Consider the following 26,266-nt stretch of genomic DNA (forward strand, 5'->3'; position numbering starts at 1 on the left):
CAACCATTTCTTCTCTGCTGAGAGACAGGGAAACGGGAGCTTACACACACGCGCATACACACATTTACTTGCAGCAGGCATTCTGCTTTCCAGGAGCTGCCACTCGTGGAGGAGGTACCAAGACGGGCTAGGCAGCAGAGAGGCCAAACCCACGCTGCTTCCACAACCCTGCTCCTCTCGTCGGGCTAGCTCCAGCAGGCATTTCTAAGGAGTGTGACCCAGCTGATTCCCACACTGTGCGTGCATCCTGAGTTACTTTGTTTTCTGTTGCTGTAGGCAAGAGGCACTGTGGACACAGCCTCCCTGGCCTCTGTTCCAAAGAAGACGGCCCACTTACAACTCTGGATTCTCGCTGGTGTGGCTGGGGCCCCAGATTTCTCCCTGGAATGGGTCTTGGGGAAGCCAGTTTCAGCACAGGCTCATCCCTGCTTCAGGTTCAAGAGGGAGGATAAGGCAGGGCTGTGAGCAGCTCACTTGGACCTGTCCCATGGGCTTCTCCCCATACCGTCTACATCCTCATGCGCCTGGCTGGAGCTGCTGCATAGCTTCCCAAGGATGGGTGGTGATGTCCTCTAGCTACCCCTAGCAGCAGCTCGGCTTTCTCTGGATGCACAGCAGCTGACCGGGACTTGGGACTTTCTCCGAGATAGACAGTATTGGCAGTCAGATATGACTGTGCAGAAACTTGTGGCCACAGCTGTGCTGGTGGCCCTTGTCTCCCTCATCCTCAACAATGCAGCAGCCTTTACCCCCAACTGGGTGTACCAGACGCTGGAGGATGGACGCAAGCGAAGCGTGGGGCTGTGGAAGTCCTGCTGGCTGGTGGACAGGGGTAAGGGAGGCACCAGCCCTGGGGCCCGAACTGGACAGGTGGACACACATGACTGCGAGGAGCTGGGATGGGGCTCGGAGTCAGCAGGTTTCCAGGAGTCTCGAGGCACCGTCAAACGTAAGTCTCCTTGTTTTTCTGTCACCTTCAGGTAGTTAGAGGGGAGGCTGTGCTCATGATAGTGGTGATGTCAAGGACCCTGGGCCTCGTGCCAACCTGAAAAGCAATGCTATGTAGCTTCCCTGATGGGCCTAGGCTTGCCTCTGGCTTCTCTTGGGGGATTCGCTTCATGTGGCTGGAGGCTCCTTCTCTGCTATTACATGTGGCTGACGAAGGAAAGATGGGGGTACTAATCAAACCCAGATGCTGTTCCTCGGTTAAAAAGAAGTGTTACTAAGGAGTAAATGAGAAGCGTAAGAACGTGTGGATGAGTTCTGTCTTTACTCCTGAGGTATTCGGGATCTTCAGGACAGTGAATCAGACTCTGGCTGGGATGTCTAAGAGGCCAGAGGAAGCACGTGGTAGCGGAGCAGAGTTACCTCCCCACCCCAATGGTGGCCTTCTCCTCTTCCAGCTCTCTTCTCCTACCCTGGGGTGAGGAACTTCACTTAAAATAGCACTCAGCACAAGCATAAATATGAAGATACTACCTAAAGAAAGCATGTCTGTTTACACGCAAGTTCTCTACAGATGACAACCCCTAGAGTGGCAAGGGGTCTGGCTTACAAGTACCCGATCTCTATGACAAACTGCTAGGGAGGCTGCAGGTCAGACAGCTCTGTCAGAAGCAACACTGACCTTGAGAAAGCATGAGACTTAGGTGGGCATCCCTCAATGTTGTCAGGGAACTTTCTGGAAAGCCTGAGTGATACGCTCAGGGCCGTCGCCTCAAGCCTGTTCCACCATTGGGTTCACAGGCCAGACCAGGAACAGCACCCCCATCTCACTGACAGAGGTACTAGGCTTACAATGGGAGTAGGTCAGCATCTTTCTTGGGGTTTTGACAGGCAGGCACTCTTTTACTGAGAAAAAGATCAAAACATATAAATACACTCTCAGAATCTAGGTGTCTCATGGGAGGCCAAACAGCCAAACTCGGGTCTCTGTGTGATGTGTCTGTCAGTAGAGAGCTCTAGCTCTCTCTCTGTGGCCATTTTGGCCAGGCAGGAAAGATAGTTACCTTGAAGGCTCCACCAAGCTTCTAATATGGGTGCGGCTTAGTCCACATCTTCTGGGATGGGGCCAGGTGTAGGCTAAGGGCTTACTAGGCTCTGAGAATAGCCAGTTCCACCCTGGACTGTAAAGACTGAACAGTCCAGCTGTCCTTGTGATATGTGTATAGTACTGCTTCCCTTTCCTGCCTGTGTGCGCCAGCAGGTGCATCCCAGGAGCATCTTGTGTAGATGCCCTGTTCTTTCCACTCTTCTCCTTCTGAGGCCTGTTACCTCAGAACACACAGGCCTCTATGACCTCCTCCCTGCCCATGTCTATGTGACGGCATGACAGTTACAGCTGCTCCTGCCCTGAGGACCTGTGTCTTCTTACGGTTCTCTGCCTATGTGAGCCTGATGCTCACCCATGTGAGTCTCTCGCCTACCTGATGAGCTTCTTAGACAATTTAAAAACACTTTCCTAAGCTGGGCTGGTGATGGATGACTGTAATCCTAACACTCAGGCACCGAGCCAGGCTAGCCTGGGCTATATAGCGAGACCCTGTTTCAAAAAGAGAAAAACAAAGATCTTTTGCAATTAATATGGCATTTGCAAGTACTTGATCCTCAATGAATCTGAGTAGCAACTATTGTTCAAACAACAGAGAGACATTTAAAAGCTTCTTGATATTAAGTTGCAGGATGAAAATTTTGGAAAACAGGCTAAATGTATAATTCTGGTTGCTAACACAGTTGAACACACATTGAGACTGAAACGCAAAAAGGAACAAAGCAGCCATCAGTCAGCATTTCCTGAGGGGAAGCTGGTCCCTAACCCCCTGGCTGGGGACAGGGCTGTTTGGCTTTGTGCCCAGGGGCTCGGAGGTAGAGATGATGATGTTGGTCTCTTCCCTTTCATCTTCTCTCCATGAACTTTGCTCCCCACTTGTGCCAACCACTCTAAGTGAGCTCACACACTGTTTTTCGTGGACAGAGACAATAGGAATCGCATGGCCAGTGATGCCTGTTGCCCCCACCCGTGGATCTGTATCACCAGCCTGCAAGATGACCTGCTACCATCTAAAATCAGATCTGTGCCCAGCCTTGAGACTCTCATGCAAAACCCCACCACATGACCCAAGTGATTCTAGAAATCAATTCTCTGGGGAGAGGCAGCTGCTCTAATTCGGCCATCTAACATACTTCGTGCCTGAGCAATGAACTTTTAAACCTCCAATGCACTATGGGCATATCAGTTGGTGTCACAAGGCTGACTAGGTGCTCACAATTTTATTATGAGAAGCAGCCGAGGGCAGTGGGGCAAAAGTACAGGCCAGGCCACTCTTAGAATTTTCACTATCACTGGTGGGGCCACCTGGCAGGGCTACCTCCTGCTAGCTCTGTGCCATGAGTTCTTGCTTGTAGAACACATGGAGTTGGGATCACTTGGTGCTTTTTGACTGCAAACAACCAAGAGACCACCTGGGCCATCCCAAGACATTCTCAACTCTGGTCTAAGGGCTCTGTGCTTCCAGAAGGCTTGAGAGCACTGAAAGGAAACATGGTTCATCCAGGTCAGGCTCAGGCCCCCACGCCTTTCCCATGTCATACTGGGGCCTCTCCAAGAGAGTCATGGAGATTTTTTTTTTTTTGGCCAGTTAGCCATTCTGTTATGTGGTACCCAGGGTCTTATTGATGCCCTCAGCTCCTGCTCCTAGGCAGCCCCTGAGCACTGCCACACCCCCTTGTGCCATGGTGGACGTCAAATATTGCTGCCTAGACAGACTGGCTAGCTGGACACGTAGCCTGACAGACTGTTTGGCATATTTATGCCATGTTCTTACTGAGGCATCTTGAGCTGTGCAAACAGGCAGTACAGCAGAAGGTGGGCCTTCTGGGTGGGAGGCAGCAGGGACAATGACAGTGCTTCTTAGCAGAGCAGGCTCTGCAGCACTCTGTGATTCACGGGATCTCAGGCGCAGGGAGTGAATGACTCTGCGAGTCTGTCGTGGAATATGGCGGAATTCTAGCTGCCAGGAAGGGAGGGCGAGGAAGACAACAGAAGGGGGAGCAGAGGGTAGGACAGACCAGCAGTCAGTCTGCACTCTCTTCCTGGCCCCGTGAGTCACTGCACAGGTTACCATTCCTTCCCTGCACCGATTACACATATCTCCCTGTAAGGGTTACCATACCCTCCCTGCACGGGTCACCATCCCCTCCCTTCACAGGTTACCATACCCTCCCTGCACTGGTTACCATCCCCTCACTGTACCGGTCACCATCCCCTCCCTTCACAGGTTACCATCCCCTCCCTGCACGGGTCACCATCCCCTCTCTGCACGGGTTACCATACCTTCCCTTCAGCAATTACCATCCCCTCACTGCACCGGTCACCATCCCCTCACTGCACCGGTCACCATCCCCTCACTGCACCCGTCACCATCCCCTCACTGCACCCGTCACCATCCCCTCACTGCACCGGTCACCATCCCCTCACTGCACCGGTCACCATCCCCTCACTGCACCGGTCACCATCCCCTCACTGCGCTGATTAAGCATCCCCTCACTGCACCGGTCACCATCCCCTCACTGCGCTGATTAAGCATCCCCTCACTGCACCGATCACCATCCCCTCACTGCACCTGTCACCATCCCCTCACTGCACCCGTCACCATTCCCTCACTGCACCGGTCACCATCCCCTCACTGCACCCATCACCATCCCCTCACTGTGCTGATTAAGCATCCCCTCACTGCACCCGTCACCATCCCCTCACTGCACCCGTCACCATCCCCTCACTGCACCGGTCACCATCCCCTCACTGCGCTGATTAAGCATCCCCTCACTGCACCCATCACCATCCCCTCACTGCACCCATCACCATCCCCTCACTGCACTGATTAAGCATCCCCTCACTGCACCGGTCACTATCCCCTCACTGCACCAACTATGCCTACCCCTTAGCAAGCCACTTGGGGCATTCTCTTTCCAATCCGCCTTGTCATCTATTCAGCTCCTTTCCTGGCCTTCAGGATGAAGCTTGGGATGCCTGTTATGCTGTTCCTGTACTGTTAACATGACATTTCAACACCTTCCAGTTCTACAACGCTTTAGTAGCAGATACTGGGTGGTTATATTAAGTCACAGCTCCTAAATGGCCGGTCGTGTTCCTATATGGAGTTGCATAACTTAGTGTGGGGAGAGTCACAAAAATTGGGCAATGGTAAAAGTTTCTGAATGCCCAACAACCCAAAGCTGATTTCGAATCAAACAGACAAGGAATCTGAGGCGTTGTGGGAAGGGCTCACCTGCGGTTCTGGGTACTTCCCTAGAGCCCTGGCCCTGGACATACAGTGTGTGCACTTGGTACTTCCGTGTGCTTTGTGTTCTCACACCATGCAGAGCCAACAGTCGGCACTGAAACACCTCAGCTCGATCTATGTTATGAACGGCAGCACTTTCACCACTAAGTTTCTTGCTCTTTCAGAAACACAGCTGTTTCATAACGAGTAGCAAAGATTTTAGATATTTTTCCTAGCATCATTCCTCAGCATGTATTTATCAAACTGCTATTTCTTTGGATTGAATTATAGTAACTGATTTTTTTCTTTCTTCTTTTTGAGACAAGCTTTCACTATATGGCCTTGGCTGGTCTGGAGTTTGCTAAGTAGACCAAGCAAGTCTCAAACTCAGAGAGATCCTCCTGTCTCTGCCCTGGGTGCTGGTATTAAAGATGTGAGACACTGTTCATTGCCTATTTCTCCTCTTTTATAATGTTTGATTTGCTGACTGAGTATTGTTTTAAAAAATCATTAATTTTTTATTTCACATTTAGACAGAATTTTAACAATTTCTGAAACCCTTTTAACCATAATTCTTCTGCCTTGTGCTATATATTCATGTGAAGCACCCACATGGCAGCTCACAGTTGTATGTAACTCCAGTTCCAGGAGATCTGACACCCTCACACAGATATACCTGCAGGCTAAACACCAATACACATAACATAAAAGTAAGTAAATAATTAAAAAGAAAACAAAAACAGCCAGGCAGTGAGGGCTCACACCTTCAATTCCAGCACTTGGGAGGCAGAGGCAGGTGGATCTTTGGGTTCAAAGCCAGCCTGATCTGGCTGGGTGGTGGTGGCGCACACCTTTAATCCCAGCACTTGGGAGGCAGAGGCAGGTGGATCTCTGTGAGTTTGAGGCCAGCCTCATCTACAGAACAAGTTCCAGGACAGCCAGAGCTACACAGAAAAACCCTATCTTGAAATAACTAAAACTAAACTAAATTAAATAAAAATATGGCGTTGTCAATATGGCTAAGCAGGTAAAAGATTTAGAGTTTGATCCCTGGACCCCCACAAGGTGGAAGGAGAGAACCAATTCTTGAACGTTGTCCTCTGATCTCTACACACCCTTTATGAAATGCACATTGTTGTACTCTTAATACATAAGATAATGTAAATAAAGTTTATAAAATCAAAATTTGTATCAACTCTGAGAAATGAAGATGCTCTACATCCTACAGTACTAAATGTTCGACCAAACGTAATTCTTTGATTATGTTTTGAGACAGGGTTTTTTTCTCTGTGTGGCCCTGGCTGTCCTGGAACTCTTCTTTGTAGACTGGGCTGGCCTGAATTCAGAGATCCACCTGCCTCTGCCTCCCAAGTGCTGAGATTTAAGGCATTTGTTACCATGCCAGGCAAGATTTGTTTATCAATCACATTCGTCTCACTAGCATACAAATTTGCTTTTGTCTTTAATAAGTGGTAAAATTTTATGTATACCAAAGCATTATTTTAAAATGTCTTTATGATTTATTATCAGTAAAAGTTAGGCTTATATTCCCACTTTACCTACCTATATACCTGAGATATGTAAACAAAAAGGGACTGTGAGTTTAGGCAGTGGTGGTACACATCTGCAATCCCAGCACTCGGAAGGCAGAAGCAGGCGGATCTCTGTGAGTTTGAGGCCAGCCTCATCTACAGAGCAAGTTCCAGGACAGCCAGAGCTACACAGAGAAACCCTGTCTCGAAAAACAAAACAAAGCAAAACAAAATTACTGCAGGGGTTTTAAGTGGGAGAAGTTTAAGAAGCCCTGTTTGGGGTGGAGAGGTACCCAGTGGGTAAGAGCACATGCTCCCCCAGAAGACCTGGGGTTCATTCCCAGACCACGTGACTCACACCACCTGTGACTCCACGCCCTCCCTGACCTTTATGGGTACCATATACACACATAGTGCACAGATTACACATGCAGGCAGATACACACATATAAAACAATAAATTTTAAAAAGAAGCCCTGATGTACAGGGTAAAAACAATACATGGTAGCTGGGGAGCTGGCTCTGAGGGCAAAGTACTTACTGTGGAAGCATGAAACCCGAGTTCAGACCCAGGACCCACGTAAATACCAGGCGGGCATGGTGACCCACCTGTAATTCGAATCTCCGGGGGCAAGAGCCAGAGGAGTAAGCTGGAAAGCTACATGAGCACCTAGATCAAGTGAAGAGACCTCAGCATATAAGCTGGAAAGTGATCAAGGAAGATACTCCATGTCAACCTCTGGTCTCCACACGCATGTACATACAAATACAATCACAACCATACCCACAAACTCCAACACATGTGTGACCATGCACATACCCCATATGTACACGTATGCACACACACATGTGCATGCATGCACATGTAAAATAAATCAACACCACCAAGAAGCCCAGCGTACAGACAGCAGAGCATTGTTAAGAAAGGAGGTTGATGTAGGCAGTCAGCAATGCTTTTCCAGGTCACAGAGGGGGCTTTCTGGAGTCTGCTAAATGGACAGAGCACCCTGCAGGAGCACCCAAAATTGGGCTGAGCCCCCTGTAGTGTGTGGTCATTATCGGGCTGGCTGTAAAGGAGGAAAGTGCAGCCAGCAAATCAAAAGAGGGGGCCACTAGTCTGAACCCCAACCACTACCTGCTCTGTTACAAGGCCTTTGTCTGCTGTGGGAGGCGAGAGCCATCAGGCCCTGAAACCACACTCCCTGGGCCTCAGAAAGTCATACCATTCTGCACAAGGAACATTTTCCTCCTCTACATCTTTCAAGAGGCCAAGATCACATTCATCTATTTTAAGCTGTGCATATACCCTAAGGGATATGCCCGTTTGACTGTTTCCTACCAGAGTCTTAAAAGTGCCAGACCCTAGTTCATCTCTTGTCCTTCTATTACATTTTTAGGTTTATTTTTATTAGCATGTGCACACATGCATGCATGCAGATACATGCATGCTATGGTGCATGTCTGGAGAACAGAGGCCAACTATTGTGATATGTGGGTTCGGGTCATCAGGCATGCAATGGCAAGTGCTTTCACCTCCTGGTCAGTCTCGCCAGGCCCTGCCTCGTGCCCCTCTGAAGCATCACCCAGCTGCATTAGGGTCTTAAGTGATCCGGCTTCTGGTTGATGGTCACTCTAAGACTGAAGAACATAATTCTCCATCACCAGGAGCAGGGCCCACTGGAGGCTGCCTGCTCTGCTGCGAGTAAAGCAGGAGAGAAGCCACTGCTAAGGTGCCCAGCATGGAAAGAAGGTCCAGTCAGTGGCAACCGCTGTTGCTCTGGTGGCATCCTGTGCTGGTGGCCCACCAGATGCATGGGCTGTTTGGACTGCCCAGTAAACTTACGGATTTGTACGTCCACAGAACTCTTCATAGAAGCAGCCAGTGTACAAGGCTCACTGGGTTCACATCCGTGTGTGCTGCCCCCACATCAGAGGTGGCAAGTTGGAAGCCTGAGATCTAAAAGGGGCCCCCGAGTTCCAAATGACAGGAGAGTTCTCCACACAGGAAGTAGCTTAAAACACAATGGGCAGGACAGACTGACCCTTGGTCGCAGGAAGTGGCACAGAACCCCTGGATGACGCCGTGTAACTCCACAGCCTAAATATAAACATGGCCCTGAAAGGAGCAGGAGTCAGACACCGTCCAGCATGAAGATGGGGTGTGGCACATGGGGCCTAGGCAGAATGGCAGTCACATGTCACAGCACCCCAAGAATAAGATGACTTCTCTCGAACTGCCATAATGGTCTGTGAAAGCACTGAAGGAAAGGGGACCTTACTTCATAGATGCCATAGGGGTTGTAAGTTCTTCACACGCTTACTGGCCCAGCATGGAGACAAGCTGTTTCTCATCCGGGGTTGCCCTTCATTTGTATGGAGGCTGACTGCTGGACAAAGTCAGCTTCCAAGAACAGAAAAGTGCACAGCGGTCTCCGGCTATTTGGATGTGACTTCTGAGGTCTAGGAATTCTAACTTCCAGGCCTGTGTTCTCATAGGCTCTACCCTATTCTACATAGTCACCTAATAGATTGGGTCACGAGAGGCAAAGAAGCAGGAGACTTGAGAATCTGCCTTTACTGTGTGGTGAGGGGAATCTGGGAGGGAGGGTGGGGTTTTGGGAATGGGTTGGATGGCAGAGCGACAGCAAGATGCCCATAGGCCTGGCAGGAGAGCTCACTATCTGCCCAGATACAGAACCTGCATGAGATGGGAGGATAGGCAGACACTGAGCCTGAGAGCTCTCAGCTATTTGATAAATGTATATTGCCTATCAATACACATTTAGATCAAACCAAACAGAATTGCCAATACTGGTGGTAATGGTTCAAAGTTACCCTCTAGCCATTTAAAAGCCCACGGAGGTGAAGCAGGCTGCCCCTTCTTTGGGTTGCCTCTCGGTGCTCTTTGAGAAGCAGGATAGGGGATCTCCAGGTCTCTATAAGTAGAGCCTTACTTGGTGGCTCACACAAGAGAGGCCACCCATCGTGTTCCCTCCATGCCCTCCATGCCCAGGAGAAAGACAATCAACAGCAGCCCTGGAGGACAGGTTCTTCAGGGATCTCGGAAGATTATATTCTCTTTTCTGTTCAGTTCTTGTGTTTCTGATGATAACATTTGTGGCAACCTAATTCTGAAAACCGGTCTTTCAAATCTGGGGAGAATAGCACTTCCAGCCTTCGAGGCCTGCTTTGAGCTGAGCACTGACTTCTCTGCAGCAAGTCTGTGAATCAGAACTCCCTAACTGCTGCCAGACCACAGGACAAGGGGGCACGAGGCTGCACTGGCATGCTCCTCCTGGGTCCACCTCCTTCCTAGCAGTCTCCACTGATATGTTTGTTGTTGCACCTGGGCCTATAAATGTCAGTGTGCCATGCCAGCATGCCCATCTCACAGTATGGGCTTTGGTGTGGCATTTAATACGGGGGGCACAGCCAAATTCTGGACCAGATGCCTCTCCCGCTACAGCTCACCTGCTACACTCTGCCGTGCTCATCTCCTCAGACCAGGGTGTGGGGCAGGGAGCAAAAGAAGGGGAGGCAAGACAAGCATGGTGGCGCACACCTTTTAATCCCAGGACTCGGGAGGCAGAGGCTCTTAAGAGTTCGGTGCCAGCCTGGTCTACAGAGCAAGTTCCCGGACAGCCAGGGCTACTCAGAGAAACCATGTCTCGAAAACGACAACCTCCCCATAACAAAACAAACAAAAAGAAAGGTACTGGGGGAAGGCAGGCACAAGGGCTGAAGCACCACTCTGGCTGCTGGTAGAGGAAGGACATGGGGCCTTAGAGACAAATGGGGTGGGAGCCTGGGTTCAGCAGACCCAGGTCTGGCTCCTGCTCTGTCCCTTGCTGGCAGAGAGGCCCACTAAAGTCACTTAATGTTATAGGCTCAAGACTTTTGCCTATAGAAGGGAGAGGTAACAATGCTGAGTTTTAAGCTGGGTTTGGTGGTGCACACCTTTAATTCGAGCACTGGGAAGGAAGAGGCGGGGAATCTGTGAGTTAGAGGCCAGCCTGATCTACAGAGTGAGTTCCCAGGACAGTTAGGGCTGTGTAGAGAGGAGAGAACAAAATAAAACAAACAAAACCCCAAAACCAAACCCTCCGCTGTTGCCTGGACTTCCCTTCCCTTCTAGTTTCCATTATAACACAGCACTGGAGTGAAAACGGAATAGTTGTCTTTTCAAGATGCAAGCCAGGGGATGGGAGGATGGCTCAGTGAGTAAACTGTTGGTTGTGCGAGATCAGGATTTGGATCTTCGGCCCTTACAACAAATCTGTGTGTAGTGGAGTACGCCTGTAACCCCAGAACTGGCAGAGACAGGAGGATCCAGGAGCTCAGCGGCCAGCCAGTCTAGCCAAAATGATGAGATATTCAACTGGTGAGACCCTATTTCTTTTTTTCCTTTTTCTTTTCTTTCTTTCTTTCTTTTTTTTTTTTTTTTTTTTGGTTTTTTGAGACAGGGTTTCTCTGTAGCTTTGGAGCCTATCCTGGAACTAGCTTTTGTAGCCCAGGCTGGCCCCCAACTCAGAGAGCCACCTGCCTCTGCCTCCTAAGTGCTGGGATTAAAGGCATGCACCACCACCGCCCAGTCGAGATAAACTAGAGAGCAGTAGGGAAGACACCTGAAGTTGATCTCTGGCCTCCATGTGCACATACACAAGCAAGCCTACCCCTCCCCTGCACCACGTGTACACACATGCACGTACCACACACACAAAGACTCAAATAACAGAGCAGCATTCCAGCCCTGGTGGGACGTGACCTCTGCAGCCAAGCTAGGAGGACAGGATGGCACGAAGACTCCAGAGTAAGTGAGGTGCTTCCAGAAAGTTCTGTTCAGAGAAGATACTAGCTGTTTGCATTGCTTTTCCACCTGACTTGGCTCTTCCCTAAGTGTCTCACCATACTGACCACCTGCCTTCCCTCCTTCTGGCCCACAGTACAGTTTGACATGATGCGTGCTTGCAACCTGGTGGCCACAGCCGCACTTGCTGTGGGTCAGCTTACCTTCTTCCTTGGGCTGACAGGCCTGCCCCTGATGTCACCAGAATCCCAGTGCTGGGAAGAGGCAATGGCTGCTGCATTCCAGCTGGCAAGTAAGTACCCAGGGTGGGCAGATTAGCCACACTGTGGCCCCACAAGGCTGGTGGAACTGCTGGGCCTTTTTGATATCATGGAAGAGTACCCCAGGGCCCTGGGTAGCCTGAGGTTTGGCTGCAGGAAGGTGCTCTGCTTTTTTTCCCCAAGTCTACAGAATCTGTACCACATTGCCCTTCTGTATGTCAGTGTGCTCCTGATGTCCATTTGAAGCAGCTGGCTTATGGCAGAGGTGGGAAACAGACCCAGCATGGTCCCAGCCAGCCCAGCTGAAGGCGGGGCTTTGTTGGAAATGAGGCTTCCTGGGGCCTGATCTGGGTTGGGGCACATGCTTGCTCATGACCAGTAAGAAGTTCATGTAACATGTTATACATTGTTTGAGTGGACAACAGATGTCAACCCATGCATGCATGCATGCTCCTATCCTACCTGTAACACAGATGCCGACCATAACCTGGCCTTGCATGACACTGGGTCCTCAGAGAGCAGAGCTGTCTTTCAGTACTGCATCAGCCACCCACCTGCCTAGCGATCTGGGTACTGTGTGCAAGACTGACAATGTAGGAGCAAATATGCTGTTATTTTCTTATCTGTTTGTTTGCTTTGAGACAAGATCTCTAAGTAGCCCTGGCTGGCCTGGAGCTAGGTTAAGTAAGCAAGGCTGGCCTTGAACTCAGAGATCCGCCTGCCTCAGCCTCCTGAGTGCTAGGTTCAAAGGCGTGCGCCCATGGCATCCAGCTGAAAATTTGCTGTTTTTAAAGGCTAAGAGTGGTGTCACCATAAGCAGTGACCCAGTGACCGGCAGAACTGTGGAAGGCTTGGACTTGTGGTAGGAGTCATGGCTGCTGTCCCATTCCTCCCTCCTGTGGGCTCAGTGCTGCTCGATTCATGAACTAGGTGAAGTTCAACCATCTTGCAGCTCTCTGAGGATGTCAGCTATGCAGTCGACAGAGAGACGAGGGCCCACAGGTGCACAGGAGCAGGGTGTGGACACTCTAAATCGACCTTTCCTTTCTGGCCTAGAATGCCAGCCATTCCTGTGTCCAGTGTACACTCCTAACAGGGGAAATGGCAGGAAGTCTGAAGTGAATCATTCTAGGAATAATGGATCCTGGGCCTTTATCTTTCTTGAGAAACAGTTTCCAGAATGAGGTTGACCGGTATTTATGTGCTAGAGAACGCCTGGTGGGAGTCAGGAAACCTGCTACCCTGAATGCTAAGAATAGTGTGGCGGAATGGTCCTGGCAAAGTCACTTCCCTGTGGCCAGTCAGAGGCAGGAAGGGATGGGGGTGGGGCTTGCGAGGATTGGGAAAACTGGAAGAACCCAGGGCTCAGTGGCAGGGCAGCTGGATTTGTATCCTGGCTCTACCCATGTGAATGTGAGCAATGACAGAGCCAGCTGCAGCTCACCCAGCTGCAGTACAAGGTCATTTCTGAGGCTCCCACTGGTGATGAGGAACACTGAGATGAAACAGCAGATGTGACTGAGGGTCAGTCCTGCCCTCTTCCCAACTTTACCACTGAACGTACAACATGGGACATGTTCAGAGGTTTCTCACTTCGCCCTCTACTGACCACATACACACAACAAACGGCTTCTTCCCACTGAAGCGACATCCCCCACCATCTGAATCTGTCCTCTCAAGAAGGAAATGGAAGATTTTGAAAACATCACAGTAGAAGCTGAGCTTTAAAAAGACATCTTGTTAGGAATGCATGTCTTTAATCCCAGCATTCTAGAGGCAGAGGTAGACAGATGTCTGTGAGTGCAAGGCCAACCTGGTCTAAGCAGCAAGTTCCAGGCCAGCCAGAGTTACATGCTGAGACCTGTCTAAACCAACTCCTCCCAAAAAAATAACAAATAAAAAAATTAAAAGACATCTTAGTGGCAAAAAAGAAAAAGAACAATAGTTCTTTCACTGTTGTTTTTTTAATTCTGCACTAGCTCTTGACTGTGGAGCTACTCCTAGTGTGGTAATCAGCCCCGTTGCTGCCTATCTTCCTTAACCATCCTACAGACTCTTACTTGGAGTCATCGGAACGTGGGTCTGGTGGCAGGATTGACAACAGTCTCCTGAAAGTATCTGTTTCATGAGAAAATAGTGTTGCTTCCAAATATTCATTGAAGAAAAATCAAAGTGAGGAAACTTCCATTAACTGAAATTAAATTATCTTTGGCAGTCTTGGAGGGGATGTATCAGGGCCTCCAGAAGGGTACACCCCTACTTTGAGTATTTCGAGGCCAGCATGACCTCTGGAGAGGTTAGACCATCTCGGTCCAAAAACTCCCCAACAGCTGGAGCCCAACAGAAAGCACAGCGCACTGAGGGCGGTGGCCCCCAGGGGCAATTTGGGAAGCTTCTTGTGCCTCCCAGGCTGCCCTGTCCCTCTGCATCTGACTATACCCCTGACAGGTCTGTTTTGCCCAAAAAGGAAATGCATTTGGCCTGTTTAGACTCATTTCATTGACAAACAGTACAGAGAGCTGCTATGTGCCTTTCTTCTATCACACTGCTAATTTTAGAGCCGGGTTTTTTCCTGTGCTTGGGTCTGTTTTAAAGCCAGGGAGAGACTGTGGGGCGCCAGGATGTCCTGTCACAGGACGAGGAAACGCCTGCTATTACCTGTTGTCAAGCGGACCAGTGCTGGGGCGAGGTGGGTGGGCAGGGGGAAGAAGATGCTAATGAAAGAGCAAAGTATGTGGATTGACTGAGGAGGCTGAGAAACCCTGGCAACCAGCAGAAGCAGCAAACTCAAGGGAGGGCTCCCTGTCTGCCTGCGCTCTCACTAGCTATGTGCTCTTCATCTCTGGGCACCAGGACCATAGTCAGCAGAACCCTGGGCTGGCAAAAGGACCATCCCTCCCCCTGCGAGAACCGCAGTTCTGAGGACCCTTTCTCAGCAACGTCAGGGGCAGCAGGGCCAATCTACTGTTTTCGTGGACTGTCAGCAGGTTCATCTTGTGTTACCCTTTTATATCCACCCCATATGTGCTATGGCATCCCCAGGTCTGCTAAGGGTTTTCCAAGCCTGATTTTGCTTTACCTGAAATCTGGAAAATTTCCTTCATGACCCTTATTCCATGCCCTCAACACTGCTCTCCGAAACGCCAGACTTTCTCCTGTGAGAGCAGCATGCTGTGTGTTTGTCATGCAGACAGGTCCTAAGAGCTCAACACAGTTAGAGATGTGCCCACTGAAGATGGGACACAAGGAGGGAGGTGGCTCTGACAGTTATTCTGCCACCATGAGGCAGTGCCACAAGGTCTGTCTTGTTCTTTCCACTTTCTTTTTATCTCATTCTCCTCCCTTTTTGCCTTTCTGTGGTAACTAGCACAGCATAGGGTAAAAAATGCCAGGGTTTCCCATTGTCTCCCATCCAAGGCCCATTTAGCGTGCCAATCAGCTGACTGTCAGCTCAGGAAGATACAGCATACAGAACCCTCTCAGCAGTGCCTCGAGCAACAGTGCCCTCATGATCCCAGCAGGAGGGTCTGTAATGAGAAGCTGGACCTGCCAGGGTCCTGAGCATTTGGCTCCTAACATTGGGGCTGAGTGCTGTTGTTCTGGCCTCTCCAAGAGGTCCATGCATATGGAGGTGCTGTAAGCTCATGTTCCCACTCTGTGTGCCCGTTTGTTTCCTCTGCTCTACACTGGGGTGGCTTCACAGCTCTGCTTAGGAGGCACCTCAGCACTACATGGCTTTTGAGGACTTCTGAATGCTTCAGGTGTGCCCCAGCTAGAGTGCCGGATAGAGCACAGGTCAAGGGTCCCACACCCGGCTCTGCCTACTACCAAGTCCTTGTTGACTCCCCTCATCCTCTGTCACCCGAATATGAGGCGGGGCGCATGACCTTCTTTTCTGATCCATAGGTATACTGTCTTCAGAGGTCACCAGTGCTGTTATCCTTCCCTAAAACTCTGTGGTGACACGCACCCGCACTGAGGAGACACCATGCCCAATATATGTTCTCTGTGTTCTTTAGCGCAGAACCTGGGCTCCCCTGACCTGCACGCGGTGGGTGAGCTATCCTTCCCTCTAGAGCTGGTTGATTCTGCATGTCTTGGGGGCCAATGATTTACTAGGATAAAGTTGCACATCCAAAGTGCAATTCCTTTGCCATCATTAGCGCCTTGCTGCCCAATGAGTCTACTGTGGGGGTACGACAGACAGGGTCAAGCTGGTGAGGTCATCACTGCCCCCGTAGTCATGCTAGTGTGGCACTATTGATACATGCAAGGGCATATGGCATCCTCCCTATGGAGTGCCAGGCTTAGAAAGTTCTACAGTTTGTTTCAGGAGGGAGTTGGTCTCGGAAAGTGGCAGTGAATGTGTAATCCCGAAGGCCATGCTTTGCACTTGAATTCTTCAAAAGCTCCTCTTCCACACCCATTACCATTATAGTTTATATAACCCATTTCCAAATCTCTTTGGACAATGGCAGTATATAACAAAAACAAAACAAAACAACAACAAAGGGCTAAGCATGGCATATAGCACCAATTTCTCTTCCTGATGCCTGGGGCATCCAGGGAGAATGTGGGTCGTACAAGTTATTTCATAATTAATTATTCATAACTGCCTTTATGGTGGAAGAAGCTAAGCCTCTCTCTTTTCCAACATGTATGTATTGTATATATGAGTATTATGTTCTGGTTATTGAGCCCAGGACTTTGTGCATGTAAGACAAGCACTTTTTTTTTTTTGTGGTTTTTCAAGACAGGGTTTCTCTGTGGTTTTGGAGCCTGTCCTGGAACTAGCTCTTGTAGACCAGGCTGGTCTCGAACTCACAGAGATCCGCCTGCCTCTGACTCCCGAGTGCTGGGATTAAAGGCGTGCACCACCACCGCCCGGCAAGACAAGCACTTTATCACTGAATTACAACCTCAACTATTAAAAAAAAGTAAAACAATTTATATTTCGCTTTATGTGTTTTGAGATGGAGTCATATTAGGGGGCCCAGGCTAGCCCAGAGCTCTCCATGTAGTTCACGATGGCCTGGAACTCACTATATAGTCCAGGCTGTCCTATCTTCTAAGTGGTTCCTACAAGCATGCATCACCATACCCAACTTTAGTCTTTGGCTATTTGAGACAGTCTCTTGTCATGAAGTTCACGTAGGTTTTCAATTTGCTATGAAGTTTGGGTTGGCTTCAAGCTCACAATACTCATGTGTTCCCTCCTGGGTGCTCTATTACCTGCATGCTCCATCATACTTGGGGAAGAAATCTCCTTTTATGGAAGCCCAAGTCTTTCGTGACACAGTTTTGGTTCTCTGAAATTGGTGGGCGGGTACGTGCCCATTTCTGACTCCTTGCACTTTGGCTTCTGCTGTTCAACCTTTGCAAAGCCCATTTACAGAGCGTGTTTTACTTCACACACTTATTAGTCAACGGGTGTTAGCAGCCACCAAGACCACTGTCAACACGGCTCTGGGTTGTTCTTTATATCTTGGCTCAGCTGGTTTTGTATCTGGTCAAAACTGCCAGAGGTCAGGCATGGTGGGTGGCGCACACCTTTAATCCTAGCACTTGGGAGGCAGAGGCAGGTGGATCTCTGTGAGTTAGAGGCCACCCTGGTGTACACGACAAGTTCAGGGCTAGCTAGGGCTATACAGTAAGACTCTGTCACAAAACAAACAAACGAACAAACAACCTCTCCTAACAACAACAAACCAAAAACTCCCCACAGCTAACCAGCAGAGCCTCTCCCGTGTCACGCGTGCTAGCTTCCTGTCCTGGTAACTGTAAGGTTTAATGGCAAGACTTAAGCGCACACTCGGCTGTTTACAGAGTTGGTAAACACGAACTGAAATGGCGTCTTAGGAGCTGGTGGGAGATCTGATGTTTTCTTAGACTTGCGGATCTTGTCGTGGCAAAGTATCCGTGGCTTGGACTCGGCTTGGTCAGGCTAATTTCCTTTTCTGTGTTCTCTATCTGGTCTCAAGCACTACTCTGCATCCTAGCTATGCTTCATCTCGCCTCCCTGTCTTCCTTCCCCAGCTGAGTCCTTTGGGAGCTTGAGAAGAACACGATCCCTTACTCCTCAATGCCTCAGATCCTCCGACCAGAAAGAACCATTTGGATCAAAAACTCAGCTTTCTGTCACGTAGTGCTGGGTCTTTTAACACAGGGATTCAAGACTAGTGATGAAAGAGACAGGGGCATGGCTTGTTCCTTTTCCCTCGCTGCATGCACATGCTGGACACGCCGACCCTGGCGGTGTCTGCAACTGCCCCTTTGTCAGTGTGCTCATTAGAATCCAGTCATGTTCCTGCTAAGGCACAGGCCCTTGGCTTACTCAATGGCGGAGGAGCACCAGAGGTCAGCCCCAGTGTCTTTCCTCTGATGCCACCTGTGTATATGTTTGACAGTCATTCCAAAAGGAAGACCTTGTGACAGAAGCTTAGGCCCCAGGAAGAAGGCAGGAAGGAAGAAAGAGAGGAAAGGGACGCTCTCCACTGTGCTGGAATTCACACCGCCCTCCACTGGCCATGGCACAGGAAAAGGCTGTTTGCTTTGGCAACGGGACTTCATAGAGATGGAACCGATCCCATGTGCAGAACACAGCACTCACAGAAGCACTTCCCTTTGGGAGGTTTCTGGACAGGCTGATTACATCACTGAGAATCTGGAGGAGAGAAGTCTCCAGGGGAAAGGACACGGAGGAGAAAGGGAGCCTTCTTTAGGGACTAACTTAGTTTAGGGGTAATGAAAGTAGAACTCCAAGTGAAAGCCAGCCTCAGCCTACTGGTCCATCTCCTTCCACCCAGGCCTGCATCTCTCAAGCATAGGAGGTCCACAAGAAGAAGCCAGCCTTATTTCAGAATAACGTCTGTATTGCAATATGCTGAGTCAGCTGACTCCAGGCGCCTTCTCACACAGGATAGGAGCTCGTGTAGCCATGCACGAATTCACGGAGCGACACGTCTCTGCTTTCCCATATTTTCATTTGCTTTTTATTGATGACACATGGAAGGGGTGACTTCTTTGTATCACCAATCTTAGTCCATAGCGTCTCATCTGTTGGCTCAGGGCAGGACTTGGACTGCAGCTATGCCCATTACAGTGTATCAGGTCCCCTTTTGCAGGACACATGTTCCCCTAGATACATACACCTAGATCCCCATGCTGAGATTCCCTACAGGGTTCCCCGTGTTGGGAATGAACAGACTGTTCCACTTCCCCTTTGTCTGTATGTGTTCTAATGTGGTCAGAGTTGATCTATGACAGAACTGAAGCTCACAGAACAAGCCACGTACAAAACATTTGTTCTCTCTCTATAGCCCTGGCTGTCCTGTAACTCACTCTGTAGATCAGGCTGGCCTCGATCTCAGAGATCCGCCTGCCTCTGCCTCCTGAGTGCTGAGATTAAAGGGGTGTGCCTTCACTGCCTGGCTGTTTTTTGTGAGATCTGAACTCAGATCCTCATACTTGCATTGCAGGTATTTTGCCAACTGATCCATCTACCCAACCCAAATTTACAGTTTTTATCTTCCAACTTATATTTTCAGGACATAGAGGGCTATACCAGGTCTTTTATGCACATGCAAATTTACATTTCTTAAATTATTTATCAACACAATAAATGTTCTTCCATTTTACATGGTGTTCCTGGAAGCAGATCCATTCTCTGAAACTAATTTGTGTACATGATAAATAATATAGCTAGCCATGGAAACAATGTATTATTAAGCATACTATGCTGGGGCTAAGGAAAGAAAGGAAGGGCTGCAGATTGTGCTTAGTGGTAGGGCACTTGCTTGGCATGCACACCCCACCCCAACCCAAAAAAGGAAAGAAGAGGAAGGAAGGAAGGAAGGAAGGGAGGGAGAGAGTGAGAGAGAGCCAGAGAGAGAGAGAGAGAGCAAGCCAGAGAGAGAGAGAGAGAGAGAGATTAACAGCTCACTGTCAATGTGTCTGACACTGGCGAATGTCAGGCAGGTAGAGGGGCCGCTTTCTAGCCTGCATCTTATGCCTTCCCAGGGGGAAAGACACTGGCCTGTCACAGATAGTATATGTTTAGCTCTTATGATGTTAGGGAACAGTAGCCCTGCAGAGAACTGGCACGGGACTGGGATGCTGGTCTGGTCTACTGCCTATACTGACTGTCAAAGTGTTCCTGTGGGTTTTTTTTTTTTTTATCAGAGTTCAATGCCCATACCTTCTGGTGTAGTAAGAAACAATCAAACACAATCTTTGGGAGGGTAAACCTAGTTCTTAGCTTCCTCAGATTGATACCCTTGGTAGATTCATTATCCTGTGAGCTCCAGGGCTAATGCCTAACATGGTCCTTAGGAGACTCGGCAGGTGGTGGCTCTAGTTAAGGGAGACTAATTCTGATCATCCTTTAAGATAAAAGTGGCCGGGAGCTCGTGGCTTACGTCTTCAATCCCACCCAGCACTTGGGAAACAAAGGCAGGCACATCTCTGTGAGTTCGAGGACAGCCTGGACTACAGAGTAAGTTCCAGGACAGCCAGGGCTACACAGAGAAACTCACAGAGGTCCATCTACCTGACTCTGCCTCTTCAGTGCTGAGATTAAAGGCATGTGCAACCAATGCCTGGCAAGAAAATTTCTTGTAAAGCCGGGCGGTGGTGGCACACGCCTTTAATCCCAGCACTTGGGAGGCAGAGGCAGGCGGATCTCTGGGAGTTCGAGACCAGCCTGGTCTACAAGAGACAGGACAGGAACCAAAATCTACAGAGAAACCCTGTCTCGAAAATCCAAAAAAAAAAAAAAAAAAAAAAAAAAAAAAAAAAAAAAGAGAGAGAGAGAGAAAGTTTCTTGTAAGGGGTTACCTTCAGATCCTTTCTGTTTACATAACAGTGATGCAAACCAACTCCAAGACACACAGGGGGTTGTGTGGTATTTGACCCTGCGTGGTAGCTCACCCTGAGGCTGTGGCAGTCAGTTACTTCATCTGTTCCATTTGATGTTGTTGGATATTATAAATGTAAAGTTGGGGCCACTCAGCAAAAAATGTAAAATCTTTTTTTTTTTTAAGTATTTATTTATTTATTATGTATACAATATTCTGTCTGCGTGTATGTCTGCAGGCCAGAAGAGGGCACCAGACCTCATTACAGATGGTTGTGAGCCACCATGTGGTTGCTGGGAATTGAACTCAGGACCTTTGGAAGAGCAGGCAATGCTCTTAACCACTGAGCCATCTCTCCAGCCCCAAAATGTAAAATCTTGTACCTATGTGTAATGAACACTGTATGTGTGTAGGCTAGAGGTTGACTTTGGGTATCTTCCTCTCTCTAGCCCTTTTTAAAAATATCATTTGTGTGCATGTACAATGTGTGTGTAGGAGTGTGTATGTCACAGCACATGCATGGCGGGCATGGAGGCCAGAGGACAATTTTGTGGAATTGGTTCTCTTCCGGGGATTGAATTCCAGTGGTCAGGTTGTATCATTGGGCAGCAAGAGGCTTTTACCCACTGGGTCACCTCACTGGATCCTCCATCTTATTTCTGAGACAGGATCTAAAGCTGGGACACTGACACTAGACCTGGAGCTTGTCCTCTGGGTTAGGATGGTTACCTAGTGTGTGCTTTTCTCCTTCCTCCGGACCTGCTTGTCTCCATCCCTTATAGTTACAGCTCACACTGTAAACCCTGGCTCTCATATGAGTTCTGAGAATCTGAATTAAGTTTCTCTGCACGGCAAGCATTCCACTCACTGAGCCACCTCTCCAGCTCTATCAAATTTTAAAAATGTTTCCTAGCATTCATAGACCAAAAGGGAAACTTGGGAAAAGGAGAGGAGGTACGTAGACAGTAGGTAGCAACTGTCTGCTGATTAGCCATGCTTCCTCCTCCTTGTCCACCCTCTTGACACCTTTCTTTCTGCCTGGTCTTGTTTCCTTAGGCTTCATATCCTTCCTTGTTCCAACCTCTTCTCAGCCTTGCCACAAGAATACAATGATGGCATCTGATGGCTTCTTACCATACCAGGAGGTGTGGGTATTGGACTCTGATTTAAAACAAAACAACACAGGAACGCTTTGACAGTCAGTATAGGCAGCAGACCAGGCCAGCCTCCCACTCTATGGCAGTTCTCTGGGGGGGGGGGGGCTACTCTTCCTTAACAGCATAAGAGCTAAGCCTCAGTTCCAGCCTCTGCTGAGTCTTGACACAAGCATAAACTCCTCTGGCTGTTAAACACATCCAAAGACATGAGAATGAGGACAGCGGGAAAGTGCTTCTACATGCCTTAGACATACACCAGTTCCAACTGCTCACTCTACTAACATGAATGTCTGTAGCATGAAGCCTCATTCTTCATGGGTAGGGAAGTCGCTTCTAGTAAGCAGGTGGCACAATGGAATGCAGTGTGTGTGTGTTGTGTGTGTGTCCCTGCGTGTCCCCTAGCTTTATAGACCAGGCTGGCCTTGAACTCAGAGATCCACTTGCCTTTACCTTTTGAGTGCTAGGATTAAAGATATGAACTACCACACCCAGTTTGGAATGCAAATTTTAATAGCTCTTCATGTATGAAAAATTCCACAAATCAACATGAACATGAGTTTTTTTATTTGTTTGGTTTTGTTTGGATTTTTTGAGACAGTGTTTCTCTGTGTAGCTTTTTTTTTTTTTTTTTTTTTTTTTTGAGCCTGTCCTGGAACTTGCTCTGTAGACCAGGCTGGCCTTGAACTCACAGAGATCTTCCTGCCTCTTCCTCCCCAGTGCTGGGATTAAAGGCGTGCGCCACCCTTGCTCAGCTAAGGAACTTGAATTTTAATAATTTAGGACAAGATGGGGGGAAAGCAAACTCTTTGAGCTCTTACTTTCCGGAAGGTGCAATGAGGGTGAGATAACAACGGCCATGTTTAGAAAAGTCAAAGCTTACGATTCCCCTGTCCTTCCAGTCTGTCTCTCTTTGCTCTGGGCCCTCATGATTTTGTCTTCCAAGGAAAGCAGTGGTGTTTTTGTGAGTGAACCGAACGAACATTCACAAGACTTGCAGATGTCAATATGCAGGGCTGTAGGGCAATGGCAGGGCTCTCCTTAGCAGAGCTCCGGGAAGGGATTTGGGTGAACCTGAGGGGCTAGTGTTTGACCGAGACCAACTCCAGTGATGGGAGAGTCTGGCATTTTGCATACAAGAAAGATCGATCCAGCTAAATGGTTGTAGGGTGTTGCTGGGGAAGAAAGTGGCACTGGTCTGTGGCAGGGGCATTATGGAATCCCTGTGTCCTCCTCCCTCCTCTCATACCCTGTTTCTACCCTGCCCTTCTCACTCTTGCTCCTACAACTGAGTTGAGCCCTATAGCCTCCCAGACCTAGTGAGTCCCTGCAGCTGTCCCCCGGGACCAGCTGCTAGGCAGCAGCATTCCACCACCAAGACCTACAAATCTCCCAGTGCTGCCTTCTCTGTTGTGCAGCTGTGTCCTCCTCATATCCTACCTGGCACAGTCTGGGCAAAAACTGAGATGTTCCTATTATCAGAACCACAATTCAAGTCATTGTCATTCCTTAAGGAAAGAATTAGTGAGAGCCAGACATGGTGGTACAGTGCTCAGGAGGATGATCAAGAGTTGAAGGCCAGCCTGGGCTTATAGTGAGGTCTAGTCACAAAAGCAGAGGAACAAACAGTAATCAAGACAGTTGTATCACTCTTGATTGTTAACCAGTTAGCAGCTCCTGGCTCATTCCTCCTGCCCCCTTGTATAGTGTCAGGTTATTAAGAGGAGGAAGGCACAGAAGGAAAAAGCAGCAGAGCACAGGTAGATGGCGGGAAGAGGGAAACTCTTTAGAATTCACTTCTAAAGAGTGAAACCAAACATCTCAAAACTGGACCTGAGTGTTTGGGTGGAAGCCTAACCCCAGCCCCTGGCATCCATATACCCAAAAAGTCTGGAATGGTTTTTGTTAAGGCTTTATCCCAGTTGCTGGCATCCATATATCCAAAGAGTCTGGAATGTTCAGTTGGAAGTTCTATCCTAAGCACCCTCCTCTGAGAGTTACCTCAGTCCAGACTCCACCCCTGAGAAAGCCCACCAAACAATAACCCTTCCCCAGAGACACTCAAGACCACTCCATAGGGTATTTAAACTGACCCCCCTCCAGAGAACAAACACGTGGTTTTCTGGTCTTCCTTCCCCGGCTCCTCTCTGCGGTGCACGAAAGCCATCTGGGAGCATTGGTACACATTAAATTTGAGCTTTTCTAATTCGGTTTGATTTGATCTGATTCTGATTAGTGCATCAGTGGAGAGGCTTATCGGGGTGCAGAAACTTCATCGAGCCAGGCTCCAACCTGGCCATGCTTGCCAGGTGTGGGCTCTAGGTCACCCTGATCAGAGGAGAGGGAACATCTGCTCCCTCTCACAGCAGAGTCATGGGTATGAAAACTCCCCTACAGGGATTTAAACCAACAAATGCCTGTCTATTTCCAGATAAAATTGAAGAACTGTTTTTGCTTCAAAAGAATTAAGCAGTTATAAAAAGTCAGAGGTAATTGAACTCAGTTTAACGAAATGATGGTTGGTTCTGTCTGGGGCTGGGAAGGCTGCCTGACATGTGTGGGGACTGTAGAAGCCATACTGACCCTGAAGAGCACACATGATGCCCAGAGGTTGACAGGAGAGGACCCTCTATTGTCTTCTCTTGCAACCTCCCTGGTGCAAAGGGCAAGAGATAAGAAGGCTGACACAAGGTAGCTCAGCCCCCATCCTAGGAGGTCAGCACTGAAGGACAGCTTGCCTCCTGGGGGCTCAGATGCAACCTGTTGACCTATTTTCTCCTCTCTGTAGGCTTCGTGCTGGTCATCGGACTGGTGACCTTCTACAGAATTGGCCCTTACACCAACTTATCTTGGTCTTGCTACCTGAACATTGGTGCCTGCCTTCTGGCCACCCTGGCGGCTGCGATGCTCATCTGGAACATTCTTCACAGGAGGGAGGACTGCATGGCACCGCGGGTGATCGTCATCAGCCGTTCTCTCACAGCGCGGTTTCGCCGTGGCTTGGATAATGACTATGTAGAGTCTCCATGCTGAGAACACCTTATTGGGGCTTTCTCTATGAATAACCAGTGTAACGTCATAGTCTAGAAACCAACAGCCTAGCCTGTTCCAGGCCCTGCTCGTGCAGAGGTGTGGGGCAAGTTTGGATCACCCATATATACATATGTATGATACTCATGTACATGTATTATGTTACATAGGAATATATTATGTCTATATGTCATGTGTGCCACCCTATTCTGACACAATCTTCCTTGGCCAGCACAGCACGGTTTCACATCATGCAGGTTTAAAAGGTGGAGACTGGAAGCTGAGGCAGGGAAGGAGGCGTGTGGGCACCTTGCTCTCCACCTCCATTTGGGGTTAATTTATTCTGCATCTACTAAGATGGCATCCCTAGTTAACTTTACAAAGCAGAACATCCAGGAAGCTTTCCGTGAAGGTCTGATAATCCTTGAGGGGAACAGAACTTATAACAGGTGGTTACGGTTTTACGCCAGAATCAGGTCAGCAGTGTACGTTTTTCTCCTGATTATTTGTCTAAGTTAAAATAAACAGAAGCCTCTGAATTGTGTCTACAACTTGTGTTTTATAAACTCCATCCATAGTTGTACATTTTTTCTGAGAATTTTGTGGGATGACCTTTTAGGCTGAGAAGACCTCACTAAGGATCCCTACTTCATGGTTTGTGCAACCCCGACGTCCACATCTGTGAAGTCCACATTCATGCCCTCTGAAAACTGTGGCCTGTCACAGCAGATCAACAAACAGAATGGAAAGGATGAAATATGACAGTTTTCCCCAGGAAAACCTTCAGTCTCTTTCCACCCAGGGCAGGGCAGGTACTGGATACCTCCAGAGGTCATACTGCTTTCAGACAGGCTGGATTCCTAGTCTGTGCCTTCCCAGAAATATGTACCTCTGGGGTTAAAAAAGGCCCACAGAACCCAGGGCTGCCTGACCGTATCTGTGACCAAGGTCCTGGTGCACCCTTGCTAGATAGCTCCTCATGGCCGGCAGGAGGCAGGAGTCACTGCTGGCATATGCATCAAAGGAAACTGGCACTAGCAGACCATGAAAGCCGGGAGTGAGGTGCTCTCCTCTGGCTGCCTTTCCTAATAAATGTCAAGTTTGTTGCTTTTAGACTTCTAGTGACTAAAGTTGATCCGTTTAAATTCCGAAGCCCATCCTGTGCCAAAGCTTTATCTTTAGTCAGAACAAACAGTGAAATAGATCGGTACTTTAAACACATACAGAGACTGATAATGACAGGTAAGCATTTATGGACTGGCCACATGCAACACACAGCACACTGTGTAGAAACGAGCAAGTGCGTGTCCACTACAGCACACAGATTCAAGCATTTAGCTATGACT

General features: G+C 48.9%; 2 protein-coding genes across 2 annotated transcripts in view; one reads left to right on the forward strand and one right to left on the reverse strand.

Annotated features, from left to right (window-relative positions):
- Positions 1–25,455, forward strand: Tmem204 (transmembrane protein 204). The gene is made up of 3 exons (XM_041675955.1): positions 1–949; positions 11,758–11,913; positions 24,679–25,455. The coding sequence occupies exons 1-3, from the start codon at positions 670–672 to the stop codon at positions 24,921–24,923; spliced, it is 681 nt and encodes a 226-aa protein (XP_041531889.1). The 5' UTR covers positions 1–669; the 3' UTR covers positions 24,924–25,455.
- Ift140 (intraflagellar transport 140) overlaps positions 1–26,266 on the reverse strand; it is an 89,589-nt gene that overhangs the window by 17,542 nt on the left and 45,781 nt on the right. The gene's annotated exons all lie outside the window — the stretch shown is intronic.

This window comes from Microtus oregoni, unplaced genomic scaffold (assembly GCF_018167655.1).
Source record: "Microtus oregoni isolate MIOR12 unplaced genomic scaffold, Mior012 000027F_ref0000203, whole genome shotgun sequence".
Lineage (NCBI taxonomy): Eukaryota > Metazoa > Chordata > Mammalia > Rodentia > Cricetidae > Microtus > Microtus oregoni.